General features: G+C 46.4%; 1 protein-coding gene and 1 long non-coding RNA gene across 3 annotated transcripts; one reads left to right on the top strand and one right to left on the bottom strand.

The window, feature by feature from the left end:
- Positions 1–4,032: 4,032 nt before the first annotated feature.
- Positions 4,033–8,254, bottom strand: LOC309862017. Its single transcript, XR_014310285.1, has 3 exons — positions 7,906–8,254; positions 5,841–5,943; positions 4,033–5,638 (listed from the first exon to the last, which is right to left on the bottom strand). It is a non-coding gene; the product is annotated as an uncharacterized lncRNA (long non-coding RNA).
- On the top strand, positions 6,773–19,052 carry GNPDA1 (glucosamine-6-phosphate deaminase 1). 2 transcript variants are annotated; one of them, XM_082725305.1, is made up of 7 exons: positions 6,773–7,374; positions 8,268–8,397; positions 11,748–11,849; positions 13,255–13,437; positions 14,667–14,851; positions 16,469–16,664; positions 17,636–19,052. In XM_082725305.1, the coding sequence occupies exons 2-7, from the start codon at positions 8,274–8,276 to the stop codon at positions 17,734–17,736; spliced, it is 891 nt and encodes a 296-aa protein (XP_082581431.1). In that variant the 5' UTR covers positions 6,773–7,374; positions 8,268–8,273; the 3' UTR covers positions 17,737–19,052. The 2 variants fall into 2 exon arrangements, with proteins under 2 accessions (XP_082581431.1, XP_082581432.1); XM_082725306.1 differs by having other exon boundaries at positions 16,490–16,664.
- The last annotated feature ends 581 nt before the right edge of the window (positions 19,053–19,633 follow it).

The raw sequence follows: 19,633 nt of genomic DNA on the forward strand, positions 1-19,633 counted from the left end.
ATGACCTGAGCCGAAGGCAGCGGCTTAACCCACTGAGCCACCCAGGCACCCTGTTTATTTAGTATTTTTAAAAAGGTGGTAAGCCAGATATAAACCAGCATTTGTTAACAGCTACGCACAAGAGATGTATAATTTCCTTAACTCGTGTTAAGGAAATTGGTAAACAGATTGTTTTTTAATTAAGAAAAATTCAGGTTAAAATGATAAAATAATTGCAGCAGAAATGTAATGACCTTCCACACTGTATATCCTGATCACTCTTGCAGCTCAAATAACCACCTGAAGGTACTACTCCTTAAAGTGTTTTCTGGTTCCAAAATTGTAAGCAAAAACAAACAAATACAACATAACAAGACAAAAACAAAATTGCGAGCAAATTTCAAATGGTAGGATGAACTCCATTGCTATAATAAAAGTATAGAAGCTCCATTTGGCATTACAGAGATGATCAAAGATCTAAATTTCTCGCCTTATGCCATAGCCACAGTGCAAGTAATCTCAGTGCAGAAACATCTTTTCCTTTGTGCAGTATTTTTCTTGTTAAAAAAGTGTGCTAATAAGGCCATTGTGAATAGAATCTTTTCCAAACAAGACCTCAGAAACAGCAGCAAATTTATGCAGATTCTCTTAGTGAGTTCACAGTTAATCTCTCTCTCTCTCACACACACACACACACACCAAAGGGGCACAGGAAACTTCTGGAGGTGATGGGTATGTGTGTATTACCTTGCCTGGGGTGATGGTTCACAGGTATACGCATATATCCAAACTCATCAAATTACATACATTAAATATATGCAGTTTTATTGTGTATATAAAAGAGTCATTAAAAATGTCTGTACTACTTTTGTTGGAGACAATACAATCACAACTTTTTTTTTTTTTTTTTTTTTTTAGTAGATGGAGAGGCAGGCAGAGAGAGAGCGGGGGGTGGGAAGCAGGCTCTCTGCTGAGCAGAGAGCCCGATGCGGGACTCGATCCCAGGACTCTGAGATCATGACCTGAGCCCAAGGCAGCGGCTTAACCCACTGAGCCACCCAGACCCCCCACAACTTTTTTTTTTTTAAGATTTTATTTATTTATCAGAGAGAGAGAGGGGGAGAGAGCGAGCACAGGCAGACAGGATGGCAGGCAGAGGCAGAGGGAGAAGCAGGCTCCCCGCCGAGCAAGGATCCCCACATGGGACTCGATCCCAGGACGCTGGGATCATGACCTGAGCCGAAGGCAGCCGCTCAACCAACTGAGCCACCCAGGCGTCCCACAATCACAACTTTTGGTGGATATCTGAATGAGGGTATAAACAATGCTATTCAAGATGAAGTACAGCATAAGTAATTCCATGGTTGGTTATCCTGCTCATGTTCTGTATAATGCTACTCAGCAGGACCTGATGCCTTTTTACTGAGATCGAAGCAACTGTCATGAAATTACTCTCCTACTTCAGCACTGATACTGTTCTAAGTGAGCAATTTAGGATTTTTGTGATTTTATTGGCACTCAACCTTCTTCATTCCTCTCACATTCAGAAACTGCTGGTTTGCTTTAGTAAACACAGTGGAGAAAATTCTCCATTCCTGTGAAGCCATGACAGGATTCTTGGATTCCAAAGGAAAGGGTTTTCTAGGGGCGCCTGGGTGGCTCAGTGGGTTAGGCCTCTGCCTTCGGCTCAGGTCATGATCCCAGGGTCCTGGGCTGGAGCTCCACAGCTTCCCCTCTCTCTGCCTGCTTGTAATCTTTCTCTGTCAAATAAATAAATAAAATATTTTTTAAAAAGGGGGGGAGGTGGGTTTCTTCCCTAAGAAATACTCTCTAAGAAGTCAGTTGTTGAGCCAAAATTCCCGTTAGCTTTTTAAATGTTGAACCAAATGAAGTTTACTTATTTCTTGTTCATAGTTTCCATTATCAATTTTGCAGTGGGATCCTGCAAATTCAAAGAACAGTTGTTATGGAAGTGCTCCGTTGCTAAGGAACTTGTTGGATGTGGTGAAGAACTGATGAAAAGTTTATCCCTTTGACTATCGGAGCTATTCTTAAAAAAAAAAAAGAACAAAACTTATTTATTCATTTATTTTAAAGAGAGCAGGGGGAGGAGCAGAGGGCGAGGGACTAGAGACTCCACACTGAGCGCAGAGCCCAATGTGGGGCTCAATTCCACGACCCCAAGATCATAACCCCAGCTGAAATCAAGACTAAGAGGCTCAACCGACTGAGCCACCCAGGATCCCCTCAAAGTTATTCTTCAAAGGGATATTATATATGAGCTGGGAAATAAATTTCAGCCCAAAGTGGATAATTATTTCAGCATTTGCTATGACTACCTTTTGAAATGGATTTCGCCATTGAAAAATTCAATTATTTTACATAGATGTTACTAAACGCTCTTTCAGCACGGGAACAAGTAGAATCAACATGTGCAGTACTGAAGAAAAAAGGAATAGAAATTGATGGCAATGCTCCTTTTTGTTAGTGGACACTTCACAGAGTTATTGATCGAGAGATGCAATGTAATCCGAAAGAGTGGAAAAGCAGGTTATGCTATGAAAGATGATGATATTATGTCCTTCAACCAATCTCATTTGAAGAGCAATTCTTAGTGATGTGAACTCTTCATAAGTATGCCTTCCGTATCCTGGCTCGTAATGCCAACGCTGAGCATGATTTCTCACTGGCCAAGAACAGAATAAGTTGAATATGACCACCACAGAAATCATGTTAAAATGTAAATGGAACATAGACAGTAACTTCAGGGAACTGTATAAGCAAATTCTTCAAAACAAGGAACCATTAAGGAGAGCCAAATCACCAGGGAAATATAATGAAATAAATAGGTACATAATTCAGATACTTCTAATTTATTTCAGATAAATAACAAACCTGTTTTTAGAATAACTATGTCTTGGGGCACCCGGGTGGCTCTGTGGGTTAAGGATCTAATGCTTTTTTTTTTTTTTAATATTTTATTTATTTATTTGACAGTGAGAGATCACAAGTAGGCAGAGAGGCAGGCAGAGAGAGAGGAAGGGAAGCAGGCTACCTGCTGAGCAGAAAGCCCAATGTGGGGCTTGATCCCAGGACCCTGAGATCATGACCTGAACCTAAGGCAGCGGCTTAACCCACTGAGCCACCCAGGCGCCCCAGGATCTAACTCTTGATTTTGGTCTTGGTCATGATCTCAGGGGTCGTGGAATCCAGCCCCGAGTCAGGCTCCACACTTAGCAGGGAGTCTGTTTAAGATTTTCTCTCTCCCTCTACTCCTCTCCCCACCCTGCATTCTTTCTCTCAAATAAATAAGTATATCCTAAAAAAAAAAAAAAAAAAAGAAAAGAAAAGAAAGAAAGAAATAAAAAAAGAAAGAAAGAAAGAAAGAAAGAAAGAAAGAAAGAAAGGAAGAAAGAAAAACAAGTGTGTTTTTTATAATTTTTAAAATCTCAAAGTATATACTTGTAGGCAATTAGGAATAATTCAAATTTAATTGGGTGTTCCGTGTTTTTATTTTTTACATTGGTGAACACCTCGGCTGCGGCCTCTGTGCCTCCATGCTTTTGCTCCCCTGATGCCTGCAGTGACATCCTCCTCTTCTTCACTGACCAAATCCTAATTCTGTTTCAAGACCCATCTCAAAATGATCCCTTTAGCGAGGGCTAACTCTATGCCAGGCATTATTCTAAGCACCTTACATCTATTAAATCATGTATTCCTCCCTGAGGTAATCATTCTTCATTATAATAGTAAATACTATAAGGAAGATATTTTTCCTTTTTTATGGATGAAGCAATAAGGGCATGGAGGAATTAAGTGACTTAGCATAAACTACCCAATCAGCAAGCAGTAGAGCTGGGATTCAAATCCAGACAGTATGGGTCTGGAGTCCATTCCACACTATGGTACCCAGGTCTGTCCCATATGCTTGCCCTCGGAACCCAGCCGCCATGTTGTGAGGAAGCCCAGGCCACAAGGAGAGGCCCTTAGGCGAGTGTTTCTGCCAACAGCCAGCATCAACCACCAGACATGGGTAAACGAGCCTCAGGATTCCAGCTTCAGGCTTCGAGTCTTATATTCAAGGCTCTATTCACCATCTCTACTGTACCCTGTTGAATATCTAGCATACAGAAACCAGGAGAGATCATAAAAAATAAATGGTTTTCAAAGGATTTTTTATTTTTTTAAGATTTTATTTATTTGAGACAGTGAGAGAGAGATTGAGAGAATGAATGGGAGGAGGGGCAAAGAGAGAAGCAGGCTCCCCACTGAGCAAGGAGCCCCATGCAGGATCCTGAGATCCCAGGACCCTGAGATCAGGACCCAAGCTGAAGGCAGATGCTTAACTGACCGAGCCACCAAGGCACCCTAAAGGATTTTTTTAGAGCAGTTTTAGGTTTACAGCAAAATTGAGAGGAAGGTTCAGAGAATGCCTCAATGCCTCCTGTCCCCACAGACGCACAGCCTCCCGCATTGTTACCATCTCCTACCAGAGGGGGGCATGTGTGTTATTATAAATATAATAAACACTTGTTATTTGTATGATGAACCCATACTGACATGTTGTAATCAGCCAAAGCCCACTATTTTCATCAGGATTCATTCTCGTACATTCCCTGGGTTTGTACAGGTAGAGAGACACGTATTCACCCTGACAGCATCATACAGAACAGTTTCACTGCCCTAAAATTTCTCTGGACTCCATTTATTCATGCCTTCCTCCTCCCTAACAGCTTCCTCCCCAATTACTGATCTTTCTACTCTCTAGTTTTGCCTTTTCCAGAATATTATATCGTTGGAATATTATAGCAGACATAGCCTATTCAGATCAATTTCTCTCTGTGACACATCTTTGAGTTTCCTTCCTAGTCTTTTCATGGCTTCATAGTACATTTCTCTTTGGCTCCTATTGGACTTACTGTTTTCAGCCACTAAGTTTTGGGATCATCTATTATGCAGCAATATAGGTAACCAAGTATCCTTCCAGAATTTCCTCTAACTAGCCTCAGGGTAAAAAAAAAAAATTATGTTTTCACTAATTCATTCACCCAGTCATTAAACTTAATGGGATATATTTGGCTTCAGACATGGCTAGATCTAAGTGGTTCAAGTGATGTCATCAGGGTTCTGTGTCTCTTCTCTTGGTTCTACTTTTCTCACTGGTAGCTCTAAGCTTTCCTGGATTTTACAGCTCCCCACAATGTATCTTCCCAAAATACCATCACAAACCCTGAGGAAGACCTGAGTCATCCACTGTAATGATGAGTCATGTTTTCAACTTCAGTTACAGAAAACTCAGTACTAACAGTGGCTTAACATTTAAACCATAGGATATTTATGACTTATTTAGAAGAAGTCCAGAAGCAGGAGTCCCAGCACTGGTCAAATATCAAGGACTTATGTTCTTTCTATTCTCCACTCTATTTTTAGTCTAGTTGCCTCATGGTCATAAAATGGCTTTTCCAGCTCCAGGTATCACATCTGCCTTCGAGGCAGGAAGAAAAGGGAAGGAACACAGATAGTTTGTTTTGCAAGCATGTCATTTTTCTCAGAAAGTAGAGTATCTTCCCAGAGCCGTCTTTTGACTTCGTTGGCCAGAACTAGGTTACCTGGCCACTTCCTGGCTGAGAAGCTGGGAGAGTAGCTAACGTTCCAGAGGCTACAGTGGGAAGCAGCAAAGGAGAAGGGAGGCTGTGAGTGGCTGTTGGGTTCGTATCTTCCTCGTCTGAATCCCTGAATCAATCACGGCCAGGGCCATGGAGCTCTCTAATTGATTAGGCCAGAGGCTAGGACCAGCCTCACAAAACCCACGTGAACCCCAGGGCCCAAGCAGGATTTTCTGGGGCAATGTGTTTACTCACAGCAAGGATAACGAAAGAGTACGAAAACATCCATCCACAAAAACTGCAGAGTGTTCCACTGTAAGGATGAATCCACAATTCTTTGAATAAGTCCATTTCAGTTCTAAAATAAGAGGATGGAAGAATGGGCATAGGTAAGTTCAAACCCAGGCATGCAGTGGGAGGACCACGACGAGGCAGGAGGTTAGGGCAGAAAGTAGGTTGTAAGGAGGCCATAAGGGGTAACCACGGCTGGCCTTGAATGCCAAGCTATGCTACTGTTCCATCCAGTACTCACAACAGATACCTGAGGTCAGGATTACTTATTCCCATTTAGTTCCTGCGTTCTAGAGGAGAAAATAGGGAGCTGGAGAAGTTGAGTCATTTGCTTGAGTCACTCACTCAAGAACCAGGGCTTGACTAGACCAGATCTTCCTGATTTGTCCCCTAGCTGACTCCGGACCTGCCAGGGTTAAGAGAGACCTGGAACTGGTTCCCTCCAGGAAGGGCAAGTGAGGGCCCCAGGCCCAATTAAAGTCACATGAAGTCACTCTTTCTGGAACGATCTGAATGCAGTGGCTGCACACCAGGCCCCCTTATCTGCTGCATTTGGAGATTGGGGTTGTGAAACATCTAGAGTGCCCAAGCTGGGATGAGGTTTCTGGCTGCATTTTTTTTTTTTTTTTTTTTTTTTAGATGACTAAACCAACCCTGAAGCCAAAGAATAAGTCTTAGAACTGTGGAGGGATTAGCTCCATCCCCTCATCTCATCAGGGCCTCACCAGAGTAACACCCCCTCTATCAAGCTGGGCTGGAGCTGCACCCCCCCACACAGGGAGGTCCCCGGGGGGGGGGGGGTGAGACCAACATCAGGACCTGTGGAATAAGGCCACCTAGCTCCCTGGGGACGTTATGTGTGGTGTGTTCCCAGTTCTGTAAAATGTTAGGTATCTTCAGGGAAAAACAATGTGGAAATGTGGCCTAAACTCTTAGCAATGTTATCTTGGGTGGGGGGCTGGGGAGACCAGGGACCTCCCTCTTTCTCTAATATAGGCTGCTGTGAAGATTAAGATTAATGGAAGAAAAATCCAATTATTTTTAAAGCAAAAAAGTTGTAATATTTAGGTTAAAAAAATGACATCTAAAAAAAGTTAAACTGAAGGCAGAGCCTGGCCCAACCCTGGAGACTCTAAGTAAGCGATTTTGCTTCTCCTTCCCCCTCCCTCCGCCCAGCACTAAGGACCTGACTCCAGCCCCCAGGCCGGGGCACTTCATTCCTTGGGGCCACCTGGGGTCCCCAAGTCTCCGGGCTGCACAAAACCGGTCTCCAAGCCTCGCCTCCTACAGCTGCTCCCAGGCCTGCGCGCTCCTGGAGTGGAGAGGAGACGATGGCTAACCCCACGCAGGGCAGAGTCCGCCCGCGGCCAGGGCCCGGCGGACAGCCCCGCAGTCAGCCGCTCCGCTGGAGAGCGGTTCCGCGTGACCCGGGGCCACGTGACCCGCGCGGGGCGGGGCCGCCGGTACAGTTGCTGCAGCCGCGGCGGGAGGTGTCGGAGTAAGTGGGGAGCAGGGCTGGCGGGGACCCTCCTAGAGGGTGGGCGCGGGCGGGGGTCGAGGCCCTGCCCCAGATTCCGGTCCCCAGGAGCCGGGAGCCCAGCGAGCTGCCGGGACCCCCTTTCCCGGTGCAGCGCCGGAGGGGCGATGGGATCGCCATCGTTGTCGGGAAAATACTCCTGTATCCTTCGGGGGACCCAGACTGCCACCTCCTCCTCCCACTCTGACTGATCGCAGTGAGGGGCGATTACATTGGCCCCGTGTGCACTGGGGGAAACTGAGGGTCCACAGAGCAAGGCAGGCCGGCGGGAGCACCCCTCTCCAGGGCTGCAGGAGAATACACCTCTCCAGGCAGACCCCATAGGTCTCACCTGCAAGAGTGGCCCCGTATGATCCCATGACCCCTCTACTGAGGAAGAGGCCGTGGGTACAGAATATCCAGCGTGTAGTGCTGGAGAAGTGGGGAAAGAGGGCTGGGTCGAACTACTGTAGCCAACATATTGAATATTGTGTGGTTTACATACAACCTTACTTAATATTCACCGTCGTGAAATTTGTCGGCTAGGTCCTCTTGTTCCTATTTTCACGTACGAAGAAAGAGGCTAGGAGAACTTGAGTCCTTTGACCAAGGTCCTGTGGTTGGTAAATGGAGGAACTGAGATTAGAACCCCGGTCTGTCTCACAGCAGCGCCTCCTGGTGGGTGGTGGAGGCACTTGGCCCAGTTTATTAATTCCTCTGTTAAAGGAAAGTTGGGTTCTTCCTCTTCCTTGCTCAGACAACCCAGGGGAGAGGTTGTTGCTGGGTGAGAAGGGCTTCTCCCCTCTCCCCAGACACCTGCATCCCTATCTCCCTCTCCCTTACCACTGATTCCTGTTGTCACCTGCCCCCTACAGGACAAGATGAAGCTCATCATCCTGGACCATTATTCTCAGGCCAGCGAATGGGCAGCCAAATACATAAGGAATCGCATCATCCAGTTTAACCCAGGGCCAGACAAGTATTTCACCCTGGGACTTCCCACTGGTGCGTTGGGGGATGGAGAGGGTGCTGTGGATTGTCGGGGAGTGAGTGGGCATTAGGGCTTTTAGGGGTCTGGGTACGTCGGCTCACTGAACCAAAGGACTTACAGGGAGGGCTCTTAGGTGCTGGCGCAATGAGTGAACAGCCCTGCTTCCTGAAAATGCAAAACAAGAGGACACGGCTTCCTTTATAGTTTGGTTTAGATGCTGCCTGCTCCTGAAGAGTTCTGGAGTAGAAGGGATCTTGGTTAGGCAAGAAGATTTTTAGGCTCCATTCTAAGTCAGCCCTGTCCTCAACAGGCTGTCTTGGGAGTCTAGGAGTTCTTTTTTTTTTTTTTTTAAAGATTTTATTTATTTATTTGACAGACAGATCACAAGTAGGCAGAGAGGCAGGCAGAGAGAGAGAGAGGGAAGCAGGCTTCCTGCGGAGCAGAGAGCCCGATGCGGGGCTCGATCCCAGGACCCTGAGATCATGACCCGAGCCGAAGGCAGCAGCCCAAACCACTGAGCCACCCAGGCGCCCCGGGAGTCTAGGAGTTCTTAACAGAATTAAATCCTTCAGGCATACATTTTATGTAATGAATGAACTTCTGTGCATCTGGAGTACTGTGCGCTGAGCACCATCCATGGGAGAATTGAGAAGATCATCCACTCAAAGCATTTTCTGTAAGGTTTAACTAGATATAGGACCTATGTGAAAAGGTTTTTTTTTCTTCCCCTAAAGTTTTAATTTATTTGACACACAGAGAGATAGAGAGGGAACCTAAGCAGGGGGAGTGGGGGAGGGAGAAGCAGGGAGCCTGATGTGGGGCTGATCCTGGGATCATGATCTGAGCTGAAGGCAGACGCTCAACACCCCAGTCTCAGTCTCTTATGAAAAAATCAGCTTGTTGCCTTCATGGGAGGATATTTCTTTTACCCCAGCTCCTCAAGGCATATGTCCTGATTCTTTCTCTCCAAGTTTGGGGGGATTTGCCCCAGTGTCCCATTCACTAGAGCAGGGGCCTTCCAAGTTTTTCTTGAACTTTTCCAAGTTTTTCTGTGAATGGTCACATCGTTAATATTTGATGCTTCTGTGGCCATACAGCCTCTGTCACAACTACGTAACTGTCCTTGTGGCTCAGAAGCAGCCGCAGACAACACATAAACCAATGTGCCTGGCCATCTACCCATGAAACCTGATGGGCACTGAAGTCTGAGTTCATATAATTCTCGCATGTCACAAAGTCACACTCTTTATAAACTTAAGAAGTGTAAAAACCATTCTTACCTGATGGGCTGTATAAAAACAGGCAGGCTGTCCAATGTGGGCTGCGGGATGAAGTTTGCGGGCCTCTGCACTAGAGGTTTGTGGGAGCAGTATCTGCACGTATTTGCAAAACCACTAACATCTCAGGCCCAGGAAGGGCTGCACTAACATCCTGTTTTCTAACTGTGGAGCTTCTCTGGGTCAGAGTCTCTGCTTCTGCTGAGATCCCTCCCAAATCCCCAATTCCCCATCACCTGCACAGTCAGATCTCTGCTCCTCAGTGTGGCCTTCGGGGCCCTCTGAGACCTGGCCCCTTCCTGACTGTCGTCCTCGAACCAACACAGCATTTCCATCTGGGTTCCCTGGAACATGGCTTCCGTTAGGGGAAACACCAGTCGGGGGCTCCGGGTGGAAAGCAAAAAAGCAGCTCTGGCTGACATAAGCAGGAGAGGAATTTATTGGCTAGATAATGGGGAGCTCACAGAATGGAGGGGAAAGCTAGAAGTTTGGAAGGTGGATATGACGAAGTTCAGGGGAAGTCCAGGGAGGCTGTGTGGCTCAGGCGTGGCTGAGGCCCTGGCACAGGGGCAGACTGGTGATGGGGGCAGGGAGGGAACTTTGACCCACGGATGAATGCCCACCGTAGACCCACGGATGAATGCCCACCGTATGCCAAGCTCTTCTAGGTGCTGGGGATACGACAAACAAAAAAGACAAACTCCCGCCTTCCTGAAGCTTAAATGATAGTAGGAGGGAGAGTTAATAAGCAAGTTACTTGACAAAATACAGAGTATATTAGATGGCAATGAGTAAAGGAAGAAAATGAAGCAGGGAGCACGGTGGGCCGGGGGTGGGGGTGGGGGTGGGGAGAACAGGGAGTGTTGAGGCAGGGGTGGGGCTCGGCAGTGTTACATAGGGTGGCAGGGAAGGCCCCCTGAGAAGGCGACATCTGAGTAAAAGCCAGAAGAGGTGAGAGTCATGCAGGGACCTGAAGGAACAGCTGTGAGGGCTGAGGTGGAATTGCCTGGAGCAGGATGAGGACGGGTGAGGGTGGTGACCCAGGGCCACCTTACAGAGACTTTGTTAGGACCAGTTATTACCCAGTGAAATGAGAAGTCATTAGTAGGCTTTGAGAAGAGAGATCTGATTTGGGTGCGGCTTTTTTCTCTCCATCTTCTTTAAAAAATTTTAAATATTCACAAAAGCTAAAAGAATAGCACAGTGCCATTTTCCTGGGCTTGCCCATTGCTAATATTTGTCACATTTACATACACACACACACACACACACACACACACACACACACACATTTTTTTTATGAGCCAGTTGAAAATAAGTCCTAAACCTGACACTTGATCTCTAAATCTTTTGGCATCTGTCTCTTCAGAACATGGACATTCTCTTACCTAACTACAATAGTTATCACCTATTAAAAAAGTCATTCCGTAATATCATCTGATATACAGAGATGCTAGTAACTTTTTTTCCTCATTGTCCATATTTATCTTTTAATAGTCCCCCCCCCAATAATCCAGTGTCCAGACTTCATGCATATTTAGTTCTTCATTCTACAGAGGTCCTCCTGCTTTTTTCGTGTGCTTTATGACCTTGACTTTTTTGAGACTCAACTCACCGGAGTATGCTGCTCCTCAGGGAAGTCTTCCCTGAACCCACAGACTTAACCTGGTCACAGCTGACATACTGCTTCATGTCCCAGTCCTAGCCAGTGAGCTCGTTCCAAATGGCTGCTGTGTCTCTCTGCCCTCTGTGTTCCTGTCATGTGACCCACTGTCTCCCATACGAGGTGCTCATGGAATAGGTCAGTGTGACGTTTACTCAGGTTACTAATTCCAGTCATTCCAGTCAGCAGTGCGCTGAGTGTTGGGATTCAGCAGCAGACAAGACAGACATAGCCCTGGCCTCCTGGAGCTTCCAGTCTAGTGGGGAGCTGGCCTTCAGAAGCACTGATGGGATGGCCGTTAGGATTGGGGCACCGGGGGAGGACTTGAGATCTGCCAGGTTCTCCCTGTTGAGTAGCCCTCTTTCCTGGGAGTCATCAGGAGCTGGGAGCCGAAGGGTGTTCATGGCTGTGGCCTCTCTCACAGGGAGTACCCCTATTGGCTGCTACAAGAAGCTCATTGAGTACTTTAAGAATGGAGACCTGTCCTTCAGATATGTGAAGACCTTCAACATGGACGAGTATGTGGGTGAGTCTGTCTCTTTCCAGGTCTTCCCTGATTCCAGGAGAGGAATAGGGAGGTCTCCGGGAACCAGTGATGTTTGGTGCTAAGTTCAGTTAGCGAAAGCTGTCTCTTCCAGGCCTTGGTGTACTCAGCTATACAATGCTTTGAAGGCTGACCTTAGGTCATAAGCATTATGTGATCTAACAGATACGGAAGCCTCTTGTACAGAGCAAGCATTGTGAATGTTAGACCTCCTCCCCGACTCCGTGCCATTTCTTTCTGTAACCAGTGATTACAGGTGGGATTGTCCCTCAGTTTCTGTCTGGTTGCTGTCTCCAGTGTTCATCCTCCTGCTCCCCTTTATGCCAGGCACTGGGAGAGGAGCAGAGACTAGTGTCCCTTCCAGTGCTGAAAGCTATACCTTGGTCTTCTGTCACTTCCACCTACCCGCTCCTCCCCCCTGCCATCATTTTGTAAGGCTTCACTCGGAATATTTTTGGTTTCAATTGTGGTAAATTTACCATCCAGCCGGTTTCATATGTAGAGTTCAGCAGTGTTAAGTATATTCACAGTGTTGTGTAACCAATCTCCAGAACTTTTTCTTTCAAAACTATAATATTTTTTTAATAATGTCCAGAAGTCTTCATCTTACAAAACTGAAACTTTATACCGATTTGACACCAACTGCCCATGGCCCATGCTCCCAGCCCCTAGAAACCACCATTTCAGTGCTTCTGTGAATTTCACTGCTCCAGATACTTCATTTAAGTGGAATCACAGAGTATTTGTCTTTTTGTGACTGTCTCATTTCACTCAATGAAATGTCCTCAAGGTTTGTCCTTGTAGAGTGTCAGAATTTCCTTTTTACAGCTGACATTAAACATTCTTCATGTTTAATGAAACACTCACTCACTTGAAACTTTCTCTTCTTGGCTAAAAATCGTTTTGGGGAAGCCCTGAGATAATTGTCTCCAACCAGCTGGTATTCAAGTTGGGGTTCAGGCTAAGGGGTGTATCTGGGGATGAATGGTGGGATGGGAGGCACAGGGGTATACTAAGGGGTATACTTACTTGCTTTCCCAGATGGGCCAAGCTCTAACCCCAGGTTGTAGGCCTCCTCCAGAAACCCAGAGTGGCCCTGGCCTCCTGTCTACAGTTACTCCCTTGTGAAAAGGAGATGAAAATGAGGGGATTTCTTAGGCTCCCGGTGTATAGTCAGTGTGGTCCAGTCCTGCCGTCACAGGTGGTGGTGGTGGGTGGACACAGGGATCTCAGCCAGTCATGGCTGATTGCAGACTGATGCCCCAGGGCCCCTGATGGGCATTCCTCTCAAAGTGTCTGGGGAGGTCTGAGGGCATCCTGGTATCCGCCTTGGAAGGGTGGCTCTGGCTTAGCTGGGGCATGACTAAGTGTTGCCATGGTCCCATAGGCCTTCCTCGAGACCACCCGGAGAGTTACCACTCCTTCATGTGGAACAACTTCTTCAAGCACATTGACATCCTCCCAGAAAACACCCACATTCTGGATGGGAATGCACCTGATCTGCAAGCTGAGTGTGACACCTTTGAAGAGAAGATCAGAGCTGCAGGGGGGATTGAGCTGTTCGTTGGAGGTGAGATTGACACTTGGCGGCACGTGTCCAGGGCAGGTGCAGGGTGCTGAGAACACATGGAAGGACAGGACAGGACCCAGGCTTGTCTCCCACCAGCTTTCTCATTGCCCTAGTAAGAGCGGAAATCATTTATTCCCCTGAGGAGGCAGGGAAAGACATAGGTGCCCTCTCTCCCTGCCTTGGCTGTGCTTTAGTGGCCATGTGATCTTGGACATCTCTTTCTGCACTTCCGTGCCTTGGTGGTAAAGTGAGATGCTTGGATTGGGACTCTCAAGTCTATTCCCTAGTCATAAGGTTTTCTATGGATCAGTCCATGGGACTCACCTGAACAGTTAAAATCAGACTCCTATAGTTGGAGAAGATTCCTCATTCAGACCCCTCACACTATAGATAGCCGTTGAACCCCAGAGAAATTTTGTGACTTGCCCCAGGTCAGCTGGAGCAGTGGCAAGAAAGCAGGACACCCAAGGTGTCCCCTTGTCAGTTTGTGCTTTGTTCCTTCCCTGGGTGCTCCCTTATGTTTCCATCTTTTGCCACCTCTGGAGCCGCCCACAGGAGTATGGCTGCCTTTTACTGCTCTAGACTTAATTTTTTTTTTTTTTAAAGATTTTATTTATTTATTTGACAGAGATCGGTCACAAGTAGGCAGAGAGGCAGGCAGGGAGAGAGGAGGAAGCAGGCTTCCTGCCAAGTAGAGAGCCCGATGCAGGGCTCGATCCCAGGACCCTTGGATCATGACCTGAGCCGAAGGCAGAGGCTTTAACCCACTGAGCCACCCAGGTGTTCCTAGACTTAATTCTCTAATTCAAAGTAAGAGGAAGAGGCTAAGAGCACTCGTGTTCTAAGCTTTTATAAACTTTGCTACTCCTTGTCGAGTCAGTTTGGTTACTTGCTCTATCCCAGCAGCAGGCCCCCTGACTACTGGCAGGAGAGAGAAGTTACCCTTCAGTGACCTAGAGAAGCGGAAGCTATTTGGAGCACCTTTTACTTAGTTTTCTGAGGGGTATCACAGGGTGACCAGGACGTGTGTGTACCTCAAACAGAAACGGGCAGGAGGTAGAGAAAGGAGAGGACCTTATGCTTAAAATGTACCTGCCCAGGGTGAGTGAGAAAAGAGCTAGGATTTCAAGGGTATTATATACCCAAGGTGGGGCAGGGTAAATTGTCTGTTCTTGAACTCTTGGCTCCCTGAGACTGACAGGGCTGCCCTGGCCTTTTCTTCCCGGCAGGCATTGGCCCTGATGGACACATTGCCTTCAATGAACCGGGCTCCAGTCTGGTGTCCAGAACCCGTGTGAAGACTCTAGCCATGGACACCATCCTGGCCAATGCTAGGTTCTTTGATGGTGATCTCACCAAGGTGCCCACCATGGCCCTGACAGTGGGTGTAGGCACTCTCATGGATGCTAGAGAGGTAAGCGCACCTGGAAGCCCAGACCTTCCTTGGAGATCGGACTTGACTTTTTGTTGCCAACTATACAGGTACTACCTGACTACACTGTTACTAAAAATATGGCTAAAATCCCAGCTGATCCTCACTGGTCCTCCCTCCTCTTTGGAGGCAACTGTTAGTCTATTCTCAGCAGAACCCTTTCCACACTGGCTGCATGGGAGGCTGCGGGCTCCCTGGCCTCTGCTTATGCGCCCTTGTGGAGCTTTTCAAGGCAAAGAGGAGCCCAGCACTACTCAACGTCTGAATAGGAATTTGCCTTTGCCCAGGTACAAGAGGGACTGCTGGTTCTCTGCAGGTGGCGGAGGTCACTGTTTGAAGGGGGTTCCCTCTGCTACCCCAGGATATTTTTGGTCATGGCCTTGTGCTCGAGGAGTCATAAATACAGAGAACTGTGATTTAAACCTAAGTGTCTAAATGCACTTTAGTGTGTTATTCCCTAGAAAGTTGGGTATCAATTTTCTGTGGTTCCAGTTTCTTATCTTTCACTAGAATTTTAAAAGCATTTGCTCTTCCTTTCAGGGGTATATTCAGTGGGAAGCAGCTATTAACATTGTAGCTTGTTTCATTGCCCAGATCTGTAAACAAGCATCTCCATATATTAAAAAAAAGCTCCCTATTTCAAGAGAACTTTTGTGAGACGAATGACATTACCAGCTTTCTCTTGGGTGACCTTGACCCAGTATCTCTGGCGGTCACTCTGCTGTGTTTGGCCTTACAGCTTAGATACACTAGGGTGTGAGGGCTCTCCCTGTCATGGGAGGATATTGGGATCTGGGGAAAGGACCTGGGTCTGGAAATCAGGACTTCTGGGATCCAGAACTAAAAGAGTGGCATTCTCTCTATGCCTCTGGTGTCTCATCTTTTAGGAGAGAAACAGTAAATCCCATTCACAACTCCATGGTATAATCGAATTACAGTGAGAGGAGACTGAGAGAGCAGAGTTCCTTTACAATCACTTTCCAGCGCTTATGTTCCTGATATTTTAACTGTTGAGGGAGTCTCAATTTATTTGAACATAAAACATCACCTCAACTCCTATCAGTCAAATACTTGACATTGAAAGTGACCAGATTAAGGGGCAGCCTTTGTGGGATCAAATGTCAGGGGCTACACATATAACCATTACTGTCACTTCTGTAGCCCCCAGCAGATGGTGCAGGTTGGAACCCCTATTGTTCAGACTGCCCTTGGGAAAACTCACCCAGGCTAAGACCCGTTGGGACTCAGTGTCCCAACTGCTGGGATAAGTGGCGTGGGCCTTTGTCTGGCATACACGTTCGCAGCCGTCATCAAAGGTACCAGGAGACACCACCACAGGGTGGCCTAGAGCGTTGACTCCAGATCAGAACTGACTTAAGCCCCTGGAGTGCATCTCCTCATCTTAGAACATGGGGATTGTGATGCTCCCAGCCTCCGGGGATCCACGGGAAGGCGGACAGCAGTGAGCACTGTGTGCTGCAGGCTAACAACATAAAACGGTCTGTTAAAAACAACAGTGCTTACAGCCAGTTGTGGTGACGGGACCAAAACTCAGGTTTCTGGACTCTGGGTCCCAGTGCTCATTCTCTTCTGGCACAGGCTTGTTTTCTGACCCCCCAGGTGATGATCCTCATCACAGGTGCTCACAAGGCCTTTGCCCTATACAAGGCCATCGAGGAGGGAGTGAGCCACATGTGGACCGTATCCGCCTTCCAGCAGCATCCCCGCACGGTGTTTGTGTGTGACGAGGACGCCACCCTGGAGCTGAAAGTGAAAACGGTCAAGTATTTCAAAGGTGAGGGGAGGCAAAAGGTAGGTATGGCAGTGGGCGGCCAAATTTGGGGTATGCCGGGCGTGAGAAGTGGACCTCATTTTCTTGCTCTGTCCATTTTCAGAGACAATTCTGATTTTAATAAAAACCGAACCTTAACGGTCCCTGAATACAGAGTCATTGCTCTTCCATCCATGACTGCAAAGGTCTATTTCTGGAGGCCTGTTCATTCTAAGGAGGCAAAAAGACAATGAAATGAAAAGTAGTCCATGGGCTATGCGGTGATCTCTTGGCAGGGTTATTGAAGCTCTGGGTTTTTTTTTTTTTTTCTTTTTTTTAATCTTTCAAGGTCTCATACAGGCCTTTTCCCTCTAGGTAGGGCACTGAACTCTCATGAGGATCTCTTTCTATTTTAAAAAAGGACACACTGCGAGGCACCTGGGTGGCTCAGTCAGTTAAGTGTCTGCCTTTGGCTCAGGCCATGATCCTAGGGTGCTGGGCTCGAGCCCTAAGTCAGGCTCCCTGCTTGGTGGGGAGCCTGCTTCTCCCTTTCCCTATGCTACTCCCCCTGCTTGTGCTCTCACTGCTAAATAAATAAAATCTTAAAATCTTAAAAATAAAATACTTAAAAGTAGATAAACAAAAGAAAAAGGACACACTGCTTTAAGCCAACTTAGGGGAAAACCATCATTAACGAAGCAGGCAAATTAGGAATTTATGCTTTGGTGAAAAAATTAACCTTTCAGTAGCCAGCACCTCTAAAGAATGAATTTACAGAAGGCTGTGGATTCTAGCATTCATTCTAGCATTCATTCTAGCATTTATTGGGAATAATAAATTCTTTTCCTACTCTTAGTAGCTTTATCATTTAGAGCCATAGAGAAAAGATGATTTTTAGTACTAGGACAAAATTTGAGAGCTCTGAGATTACTGTTCATAATCATGGAACTCTGCCTCTACCTGCATTTACTACTTTTGTTTTTAATTTTTCACAGGTTTAATGCTTGTTCATAACAAGTTGGTGGATCCCTTGTACAGTATCAAAGAGAAAGAAACAGAGAAAAACCAGTCTTCCGAGAAACCATATGGTGATTAGCCTGTGTTCATCCTAGCATTGAGTATCTCTTTAGGACAGAGCAATTCTGGAAATGGCCTTTAGGAGGACAGAATTGTATTTCTTTAATCCAGTATGGTTACTCCAGATCAATGTGTACTCTTACTGTTCTTGGCTATGTAGCACAGAGCCCAGTCATGAGTGTAGCTACAGGGAGAAGGACTTGTTCTGTTAACTTACTTTAATTAGAAAAAAAAGTCTTAGAAAAATGTACTCCATAATTTTGATGTCTGCCCTACAGAGATTACGGTTTTTTAGCTTTTGTTCTGCCTTTGGCACTGTTGTCCTGTACAACCACACTCCCGTCAGGAATTTCTACCATTACGTACACTGATTCTCAACTAGGGGTAGTAGAGCCTTTGAAAGCCCTTTGGGTAGTAGGCCAGCCTCTCATTTGAGAATCACTGTTCCAGATAAGGAACAAACTCTCAACCTTCTGTTCAGTTATAAGTGCCATGAAAAGAAAATGATTCCTTACTTTCTTTCCATAGTTGTTGTTTTTTTCTTTTTTTCCTGCTCTCACAGTTGGCCTTTCCATGAACTTGGAGGACTCCTTGGGGGAGGAGGACCTGGGTGGCTAGGGCCAAAAAGAAGGCTTTTGCTGATAAACTCAGAGCCTCAAGGGGCCTAACCACGTCAAACTCCCCTCCCTCTGGGACCCTCTGGCACCTGGAGGAAGGTGGAAATCCTCTTCCCCCAGAGCCCCATGTTTTTGTTCCAAGGTCTCACTGGGGCAACAGATCCTGCCACAGGGTCAGTGTGTTCAGCTAAGGAGATAGGGGCCAGGGCAATAGCTCAGTTAGGCCAAAGTTTAGTCACAACACGAGTGACATGTTCTCCTGCTGCCCTGAGTGGTGAGTGCCAAGACAGCATACCAAATGCTTCTAAAGTTGCCTAATAATAGCCTTTCCCCACTTAAAATACCCTGCCCTTCCAACCTGCTCAGGTTCCTAAGGCATGCTCTGTTGTTCCATCGGGAAATACAGCCCTTTTGCCCCTTTATCCTTCACTCCTTGTTCACAACATGAGTTTACTGCTCTGCCTTTTGACTCTCAAGCCTTCGTGGAGTGGATGCTGCCTTCCCCTCCCTGTTTCTGTGCCTGTTTGAAGCTGCTGCTTCCTCTGGAAAGATCTTTCAGAGACCAGCTCAGGTCTCTCTTCAAGTGCTGTGTTTGGTACCAGTGTTTGGTCTTGAGCTTTTATATAATTGTGCTGTCATTCTGTCTTAGGCTAATGGATCAATGGATCATTGTTTACAATGTGATGTTTTCTATTAAATCCAGTATTTTCAAATAAAATGTGTCTTTGTGGAGTTGCACCACTGGAGGTCAGAGGGTGGTTTGGGTTGATATTTACGTATTTTGGGAACAGCTGGTGAGCAAAGCTTCACATTGACTCCTCACAGCAGCTCTAAAGGAAGGCACAATCACTGGCAACTGCTGACCTCTTCAGTCATCAGGGGGGAAATAAAATAGTTCATAAAAATGAGGCACCCATGTAAAATGGAGAGCATGAACAGATGAGCAATGAATTGTGATGTTCTGGCTGTACCTGGGATCCAAACAAGGACATGGCTTCTAAAAAGAATAAGGAGACTTGTGATCAGGAGGGTTATAAAAACCACAGGGTGTGGAAAATAGGTTTAGGTGGGATTTTTTGGTTAGAAAAGAAAATACAATGGAACATCTTAGATTAGTATAACCAACTGAGGTACAGGTAGAAATTGGCAGAAGGGTTCAATTTTTTAATAGTTGTATTAAGAAATAATTTACATGCCCATAAAAGTCATCTATTTTGAATATAAACTCAATGATATTTAGTCAGTCTATGGAGCTGTGCGATTTCCTACCACGTCCTTTTCCATCCTCCCAAGAGCTTC

This window comes from Mustela nivalis (assembly GCF_964662115.1).
Source record: "Mustela nivalis genome assembly, chromosome: 3".
Classification (NCBI taxonomy): domain Eukaryota; kingdom Metazoa; phylum Chordata; class Mammalia; order Carnivora; family Mustelidae; genus Mustela; species Mustela nivalis.

What these genes read in the sequence shown, in the direction of transcription:
- GNPDA1 (XM_082725305.1), top strand. Translation starts at nt 8,274, where the DNA reads ATGAAGCTCATCATCCTGGACCATTATTCTCAGGCCAGCGAATGGGCA. An exon ending in CAACATGGACGAGTATGTGG is followed by an intron (nt 11,850 to 13,254) that starts GTGAGTCTGTCT and finishes ATGGTCCCATAG; the next exon opens with GCCTTCCTCGAGACCACCCG. An exon ending in AACGGTCAAGTATTTCAAAG is followed by an intron (nt 16,665 to 17,635) that starts GTGAGGGGAGGC and finishes AATTTTTCACAG; the next exon opens with GTTTAATGCTTGTTCATAAC.